The sequence below is a fragment of the Toxotes jaculatrix genome, chromosome 17 (genome assembly GCF_017976425.1).
Source record: "Toxotes jaculatrix isolate fToxJac2 chromosome 17, fToxJac2.pri, whole genome shotgun sequence".
NCBI lineage: Eukaryota > Metazoa > Chordata > Actinopteri > Toxotidae > Toxotes > Toxotes jaculatrix.
Window position 1 is genome coordinate 180,975 of NC_054410.1, and position 8,903 is coordinate 189,877.

Consider the following 8,903-nt stretch of genomic DNA (forward strand, 5'->3'; position numbering starts at 1 on the left):
CTTTGTTGCGCTTCTTCCTCTGTTAGACCAGGAACAGCCAAACCTGAGCTTGAGCATTCCAGTTGGTTAAATAGGGGGTTCACAGGGGAAGAAACCAAGTGTGGTAGACTGGGAGGGGTGTTTTGTCTTTTGTGCTGAAATAACCAGTTTAAGTATCCTGTTTAGAAAGAAATGTGTGTTTTTAACTTAAGTTTAACTGAACTTCTATGTGACAATGTGTTATTTGATATTGTAATTACTGTAAGTGTGATGGAGGACATAATTGATTTTGATTAACTGGGAAGGTACGGTCCACCAGTATAAAAGTGAGGAGGCTGTGGTGGTTGGGAGGCTTGAGAGAAGAGAAGCACAGCTCCCAAACACAGCTCCAGAACGTAGCTCCTGGCGTGGGCCCGAGTTTTAAGGGTATAGCCAGGAAGGCAGTTAGAGTGAATTCTTTTGTTGTGTATTACTTTGATTCTTTTGAGAAGTGAGTTCTTTTTGATATTATTTTTTCTTTTTTTGCTTACTTTTCTCTTTCTGGTTGCCCAATGTGAATTTTTACATTGGAGTTTCTGAGCAAGATTCTCATTTTCACATTCTCACCCTCACACACGTCTTATTTTTTGTTGGTGAATTTTCGGGCAGTTCTTCTGAACGTGGTTTGAAGAGTTGGAAGAAGCTGAAGAACAAATGGAATCAGATGAAATGTGAAGCTGTGAGTCAGTGGACTCTACTGTGTCTACTGCCACTTCTACTAAATTCATCCACAATCCTCCTCCCACTTCCCTTACTCTGTTGCCATGGTGACGACCGTCCACCAGAGGAGTAAAAACAAACCTGTTTCGAGGTGTGTTGGCCGTTGAACGTGGCAGTGATGCAGGTCTGTGTCGCTTCTCTGTGACCCTGTCTGATTATCAGCTGGCCTCCTGTGGGGCCAGAGCCGCAGGTTGAATAACAGAGTTGTCTCCTCGTTAGAGATCCACCTCTGCCTGAGAGCAGTGAGACAGCTGATCAGGAATCTGCTTATCACACAGCAGGTGTGTGTGTGTGTGAAGCCGTGCACAGAGAGTGAGAGTTAGAGGAGGTGAGTTTTCAGAGCGACGCTCTGCTCTGGTAACGTCTGGTAGCTTGACCTCATCACAGTGTTACCATGACAACGGCTCTTCTTTAATCAGGGCTCTGCTCTCAGCAACCTGCGACTTCCTGTCATTGTTCACACACTTCCTCCAGGAAGCATCTGGGTCAAAATGACAACAATTACTCTCCTTTTCCACTGTTTGTTCAGAGACAAGAAATCTGTGTGTGTGTGTGTGTGTGTTGATTCCAGTTTCTCGCTGTCCGTCCCTGCGTCTGCCAGGACTCAAACCGTGGAACCTCCTCCAGGACGTCGACGCTTTCTTCAGCTTTTCTTCAGCTTTTCTTCAGTTTTCTTCAGTTTTCCTCTGTGGGATCAATAAAGTTGATCTGATTTGATCTTAATTTCATTCAGAATCAGTTTTGGTACAAAAACTAAGTCAGTTTTCTCTCACACTGAGCAACAGCAGCGTTTCTCCGGAGGAAACCAGCGGGCCGTATCAAGACAAAGCACACTTCCTGTCTTGGGGGGGGGGGGGGGGGGTGAATGGGCGGTGAATGGGTGGTGAGGGCAATAAGTCTTTCAACAGAGCAACTCTGGAGGAAAACCAGCAGAAACTGGGAAAGAAGAGAAGAAACTGGGAAGATAGCGAGTGGAAAGACGACAAGAAAAGGAGAAACTGAAGGAGGAGAAGACAAAAGTGTTTGACAGAAGGTAATTCAGTTCAATTCAATTGAATTCAGTTCATTTCAGTTCAGTTCAATGTGTTTCGATCACTCTCAGAAATACGCTTTGTCAGACTTTACCTGTTTGGTTTTTGTGTGAGCAGCAGAGTGACGGTGCAGGACGGACAGATCTCTGAGACTGTCGTGATTCTGCTGATCGAGCTGATGAAGAAATGATTCAACTTTAAATATTTAGATTCCTGTTTGAAATAAGTCAACTCCCACAGACGAAGGCGAAACAGACAAACATGCCTTTATTCTGTTTTCCAGTTGTTTTCCGACATACGGTGTCTTATTGTGGCTGTGCCCATAAGATGATTAAAACCTGATCTTTTCACAGATGTAGTATCTTCCAAAGATTGTTCAATTAATAACATTATTATTAGAGTTCAGATGTTTGTTAAAGTCTGTGACTGAGTCCAGGTTCCTGATGTTCCAACAGAAAAAAACTCCCTCTGCTCTGAGGTTCTGTCCCCGTGAGCTGGAGCCTGGTCTCTGATTAATAATCCAGTCAAAGCAGTGAAACCAGCTGAAGGAAGCGGAGTCAGAGTTTCTTCAGAAAATCTTTTCCTTTCATGATTTAACTTTATGTTGCTGCTGTTTACAGATTCGGGTGCGAACAGAAACAAACCTCGTGCTTCTCACTGTTCTGACACAGAACCATCATCAGGGGAGGAATCACAGAAGATGGCACTTTGGTTCAGCTCCTGTTGGATCTACCTTTGGATCATCGTCCTACCCAGAATAGTCTCTGCTGACTCGGCTTCACCTCCACACTACTCCATCCACCGCACCCATGTCAGTTTTGACCAGGCCATGGAGGGCTGTTCCCCAGGTGTCCTTACCACTCTGGCCACCGAGCAGGAGGTTGCTAACGTCTTAAGGCTCATCTCGGAGACCGCGTTGCCTCAGAATGAATTCACCTTCTGGGTTGGGCTGAGGAAAGCCAAAAATGAGTGCGTGGTAACCACGCTGCCGCTGAGAGGCTTCAAGTGGCTGGAAGATGGCAGTGAGGAGTCACAGGTGAGTCGCTGGGTAAAGGAGCCGGCGGACACCTGCACAACTACTCGCTGCGCAGTTCTAAAGGGGGAGTTGGATGGTTTGACAGTGACCAGCTGGGGTCTAATTCCAGTCACCTGTAAGAACACTTACCAGTTCATCTGTAAATTGAGACATGAACAGAGAAGACAGACGTTTAAGGACATAAAGTCCACGATTGAACCTGTAACACTGGAACCACCAACAGAAACCAATCTAACACGTAAAACCAAACCTGAACTGCAGGGACCTGATCCTGGACCTGGCTCTAAACCGGAGCCAGGGTGGCACTCATGTCAGCCCCTCCGTATGCCCGAGGCCCGCTTCCTCATTCCGGACCCGGACAACAGCAGCAGGATCCGGGTTGAATGCTGGTCCTCTGTCCAGCTGGAGATCCACTGCTGGGGTCAGCCCGCTGCGTGGCGTCTACTGAATGATTCCCCCGTCAACTTCACCACTGTCTGCCAGCCGTGCAGCGACGGCTTCCAGAAAGACGCTTTTGGAAACTGTGTGGACATTGATGAGTGCAGCGTCAGCGCCGCCTGCAGCCACACCTGTCTGAACACAGAGGGCTCCTACAGGTGCATCTGCTCCGACAAGAATGGGGACCACCATGACGAGGGCTCCCTGGCGTGCACGGTGATGGCTGATGACAGAGGCTCCCTGTCGGGCATCCTGGTCCCAGTGCTGGTTTCTGTGGTGGCACTGGTTGTGCTGGTGATGTTTGTCGTAGTGATGGTGAAGTGCTGCCTGATGAGACGGTCAAAGATGGACGGCCAGGATTCCTTCTCATCAGCCAATGAAAAGACAGCAACATGAGGAAGCAGAGCTGTGACTGGTCGAAGAGAGATCACCATAATCATGTGGCAGGTGAAAGAATTGTCTCCAAAATGACTCAAATTTTACAGGTAGATATAAAAAGGTTATTTTTAAGTTTAAAATCTTTTTATATAAATCAGATTTTCTGAAAAAAAGAAAATATTTTACAGTTATTTTGTTTCTGAAGCAGAGAAACTGAAACTGGAGACAAACCTGTTTCATCTGTGACTTTTATTTTAAAATCGAGGTTTTTTTAAAGTGCATCGTGCAAAAGTAACTTTAAAGGAGCAGTGTGTAAGATTTAGTGGCACCTAGTGGTGAGGCTGCAGATTGCAACCAGCAGAATCCCCCCCCCCTCACCCTCTCACCCGCCCTCTCTGGTCTGGGTTACTGTAGAAACATGGTGAGCTCCATCGACCTGCTCTCTGTGTAGATACGAAGGGTTGATTGTACGTTAACTAAAACACAACCCTCATTAGTTTCAGGTGATCACACAGTAATAACATCATCATGACTATTATGTTCCATAGATACCCCTCAGTCCTACACTCTAGCCCTTTAATTAACAAATCATACATTAAATTATTATTTAGAAAGTCTTCAGTCTTAAAAGTCCAGAGTAAATGAAGGTGGACAAAGTCGACAAATCTGGTAAAAAGGGATTTTTCTCTGAAAATAAAAAGATAAATGTCCATTGGAATCTGATGTTTTTCTGTTTCTGTATGAGTTTTAATGTTTTAGGAAAATGAAACTGACATAACTTTATTAAAGGGAGGAAATTAGATTTGCTGTTTAAATGAGATGCTGGAATTTTTACATTTTAAGGAGGAGAGGAGGAGAAGGATATGCAGCATATAGGACATGATACAGACAGGAAGTGGACGATGTTAGAGGGACAGCATTCAGATCCCAGAACAGTTAGTGGATCCTGTCCTCAGCAGGTTACAGCTGTGATAGGAAACAGAGCACAGGAGCAAACAGCTGTGATGCTTAAACTGGGACCTGAGTACTAATTTCGTACCATAACATGTAAATGTCCTGGTATGACAATAAAGTTCCTTGATCCTTGATCCTTGATCCTTGACATTATTTACATTACAGTCTGCAGAGAATATGAATCCAACATGTGTCTGAAGCAGAGTGGGACATTAAACACAGTCATGTGTTAGAGACGGATCATTGTAGACAATAACCAGTGGCAGGTGGGTGGAGCCTGATCGCATGGATGAGTTTCTCAGCATCACTCAGACAGAATGTTCCTGATCTGACTGATACGGCGCAGGTGAAAGAAGGCGGGGCTACAGAGGTGTTTTGTATGTGAGTTAAAGGACAAATCCTGATAAAAATAACTGCAAGGTTCGTCACAGTCGTCCTGGAGGCTAAATGAAAGCCATCCAGGGTCACTGTATGATCAGATAAACTGTTTCTGAGGTGTGTAGGACCAAACACAATAATCTCAGCTGTGTCTGAATTCAGAAGAAGAAAGTTACAGGTGACAAGAGACGTTCAGACAGGAAACTGCTCCCTCTTACCCCCCTTCAGCTAACTATTAGTGGTTATCAGCCAGGGCTTGGGAACCTTCTGAACATAAACCTAAGGAGTCTCAAAATCATTCAAGGAAGAAGAGACATAAAAATCTATCTCCTACACATAAAATATGTTTATATTTGTCTGACTTCCCTGTTTTTGCTTTTTGATAAATCCTGGATCCTTTCAGTTTTATTAGGTCTCCAAAGTCCTTCAGCTGGATCTGACCAACAGAGATCTGAACCTGTGACCAGGCTCACAGCTTTATCTTCAGAGGTCAGGAGGTGGGAAACCACTGAGTCACAGCAGAACCATCGGGTTCCTCTCAGATCTGTGAACCAGCAGCACTCTCAGCTTTGACTCTGCTGTGGTCGAGTGTTGGTCCGTACATCTGTTCCGCACTGCGCCAGACTTCAGAGGAAATCTTGTCTTTTTACTGAACATTCATTTGAACGCAGATTTCAGATGTCATGTGACATCACCCAGCTCCACCTTTAAAGTAATGAACACATGAATGAATCAATAATCATTCATGATACAATAATATCACCCCCCCCCGCCCCCCCGCCCCGCCTCTCCCTCTGTCTCCCCTCCTCCCTCTGTAACCCCCCCCCCCACCCCCCGCTACCGGAGCGTGCCTCCGGTTGAGGCCGACCATCTGAGGACAAGCTGCAGCTCTTTCTTCTGGATGAATCTCTCCATCATCTGTCTGTGATGCAGCTCAACACCTCCTCCTCTCCCTCTCCTCCTCCTTCTCCTCTCCCGGTAACCCTGAGCTCTCCGGACGGCGGCGGCTTCTTTCTGCTCAACCGGTCCGCTCACGGCTCCGTGTCGGGCGCCGGAGCTCCGTCGGCGGGAAGCGCAGCTCTCATCTCCTCCATCTACTCGGTGGTGTGCCTGGTGGGTCTCGGCGGGAACTCTATGGTCATCTACGTCATCTTCCGGTACGCTAAGATGAAGACGGCCACGAACCTGTACCTGCTGAACCTGGCGGTGGCGGACGAGCTGCTGATGCTCAGTGTGCCGTTCGTGGTCACGGCCGCGCTGCTGCGCCGCTGGCCGTTCGGCACGGCGTTGTGCCGCCTCGTGCTCAGCGTGGACGCCATCAACATGTTCACGAGCATCTACTGCCTGACGGTGCTCAGCGTGGACCGCTACATCGCCGTGGTGCACCCGCTGCGGGCGTCTCGGTACCGGCGGCCCACAGTGGCCAAGCTGGTGAACCTGTGCGTGTGGATGTTCTCCCTGCTGGTCATCCTTCCCATCATCCTCTTCTCCTCCACCGCCCCCAACTCAGATGGCTCGGTGGCCTGCAACATGCAGATGCCGGAACCCGAGCGGCGCTGGATGGCGGTGTTCGTGGTCTACGCCTTCCTGATGGGCTTCCTGTTCCCGGTGCTAGCGATCTGCCTGTGCTACGTGCTGATCCTGAGTCAGTTACGGGTGGTGGCGCTGCGGGCCGGCTGGCAGCAGCGCCGGAAGTCAGAGAGGAAGATCACAGTGATGGTGACGGTGGTGGTGTCTGTATTCGTGGTGTGCTGGATGCCTTTCCACGTGGTGCAGCTGGTGGGGGTCTTCCTGCAGCGTCACGACCCCACCCTCAGCCAGCTGGCCGTCGTCCTTGGTTACGCCAACAGCTGTGCCAACCCACTGCTCTACGGCTTCCTGTCTGACAACTTCCGCCGCTCCTTCCAGAGGATCCTGTGCCTGCGCTGGATGGAGGCCCCCGAGGAGCCCCTGGACTACCTGGACTATTACAGCACGGCCCTGAAGAGCCGGAGACTCAGCCTGGATCAGGAGCAGCAGGACCAGGAGCAGGACTCAGAGAACCTTTGGAGGTCCTGTCCCCTCCAATCTCCAACTACAGGATGTAGTCTGAACCCTGCTGACACCCCTGAGATTTAGCCCAGACTGTTTTAATGTTGTGGTCCTGCTGGAGCTCAAGTTTTACTTTTTGTATCTACATAGTCATGAGACAAGAGACATTTGTCTCATCATCTGTCCAGGTCCATGAGGCTCCAGAAGGATGTCCATAGCCAAACATTTATGACCTCATGGACCAAACAGGGATAGTTCAGTGACATTCTTTCATCATTTGTCTGTTGGTAAAGTCGTAGATAAAGTTTGAGTTCAGATCTGTGATCAGCTGTTGTTGGACCAGAGACCAGATTCCTACGTCCTGTTCCTAAATCCCACAGTTTTACTGCTGAGGACCTGAAGCTGGAGTTTGACTCTTCCGTGTTTAACGAGCTGTGATCAGCTGTTTCTCTCACATTTAAAAAATCACCTCCTTTTGAAGACATTTCCGTTTATAACTGAGTCTCAGAAACCTGAGACTTGTAAAATGAACCTGTCAGTGTGGTGAGAGAACCGAGTCTGTACACTGAAGAATCAGAGACAGAGAGAAAAGAAAAAAGCTTTCCAGGACTGAAACTACTCAATTTATTTCATAAAAAGTCAATTTTTCCAGAAGCTGTGGTTCCTGTAAGGACGTTTGGCAAATAAAAGCTTTTCACGTTATTTTATCATACTTACATAAGACCAAATAATTCCATTCTACAACAAACTTGTCAGGTTATTTCACAAAATCAGCAGATCTCATTCAAACAAACCATTTGTTGTAAAATGAACAGCTGGTTTGTTATTACACCTCCATCTCATCTGAGGAGACATGTATGTCATGTGACTGATAACCATGTAACAGGACGTGTTGACAGTTGGCACCGTGTTTCCTCTCGTTCTGTTAGTGTGATGAGTTTTTTTATAATGACAGAACTTTCTTGTTTAAATACTTTGTTTTTTTGTAACAGTGAGAAAATGATGGAATGTGAAAACTATCTTGTTTTAACCTGAAAAGGAAAAACTTTCTGGTTACACTGAGAAAATGAGGAAAAAGTTGTGATGGTGGCAGCGATACGATGCTTTTATTTATCCATCCATCCATTTATCTATGATGTTATGGGAGATGTGTAAACCCGACACCATGGCGAATGAACAAATCCTAAACTGATCCAGTATCAGCAAGTCAACTGTTTGATCAGGTTTCTCATTTATTATTGTTTATTATAACAAAGCAATAATCAGTCACCTTTGAAGTAAATATAAAGTCCTGTCTTTTTGTTTTTTCTGATTTCAGTTTTAAAGCAGATAAAAGTTTTACAAGATTATTTAGAGAATAAAATGTCTCTTCTTCATCTCTGAGTAATGAAGAATTCTCTACATGAAATCTGTTGAACCTGCTGTCAGTTGTCAGTTTATTAGGTCCACTCAGTCCTGTGATAAATCCTCCTTCACTTGTGTTTCAGAGGTGCTGATTCAGCTCTGTGATTGGTTTGGAGGCTGCAGTCTGTCTGACAGGAACACTTGTCACAAATGGGGGACAACTGTGCTCACGTTCTGACGTGGTGGTAACGTATTGTGTCACTTCCTGTTTGCTGCTGCTGCACAGTGGTGTTACGAGTGTTATCCTAGCTTATTAATCAACTCTTACTTTGCCGTGTTCTGTGGTCAATCTCTGAATTCCTGTACACGTATATTGCTTTAGTTAAACATCTGTGGTGCACGTGTCCCTCGGGATTTAACACTACACTCTAATCACTCTATCTCTGGTCCGCTAGCTTAGCTGTTAGCAGTGGCTTCTCTCTCTCCTGCTGTCTCTCCTGCTGTCTCTCCTCTCTCTTGCACGGTGTGTGAAACGTTTAGTTACTCCTCTGCCTCCTTTAGCGATAATGGTATGT

At 46.6% G+C, this 8,903-nt stretch overlaps 2 protein-coding genes across 3 annotated transcripts; both read left to right on the plus strand.

Annotated features, from left to right (window-relative positions):
- The first annotated feature begins 279 nt into the window (after nucleotides 1-279).
- On the plus strand, nucleotides 280-4,623 carry clec14a (C-type lectin domain containing 14A). 2 transcript variants are annotated; one of them, XM_041060417.1, is made up of 2 exons: nucleotides 280-1,771; nucleotides 2,441-4,623. In XM_041060417.1, the coding sequence occupies exon 2, from the start codon at nucleotides 2,470-2,472 to the stop codon at nucleotides 3,637-3,639; it is 1,170 nt and encodes a 389-aa protein (XP_040916351.1). In that variant the 5' UTR covers nucleotides 280-1,771; nucleotides 2,441-2,469; the 3' UTR covers nucleotides 3,640-4,623. The 2 variants fall into 2 exon arrangements, with proteins under 2 accessions (XP_040916351.1, XP_040916350.1); XM_041060416.1 differs by having other exon boundaries at nucleotides 282-1,771; nucleotides 2,390-4,623.
- A 1,257-nt stretch (nucleotides 4,624-5,880) lies between these two features.
- sstr1a (somatostatin receptor 1a) lies at nucleotides 5,881-8,273 on the plus strand. Its single transcript, XM_041060716.1, has one exon. The coding sequence runs from the start codon at nucleotides 5,881-5,883 to the stop codon at nucleotides 7,069-7,071; it is 1,191 nt and encodes a 396-aa protein (XP_040916650.1). The 3' UTR covers nucleotides 7,072-8,273.
- Nucleotides 8,274-8,903: the final 630 nt, after the last annotated feature.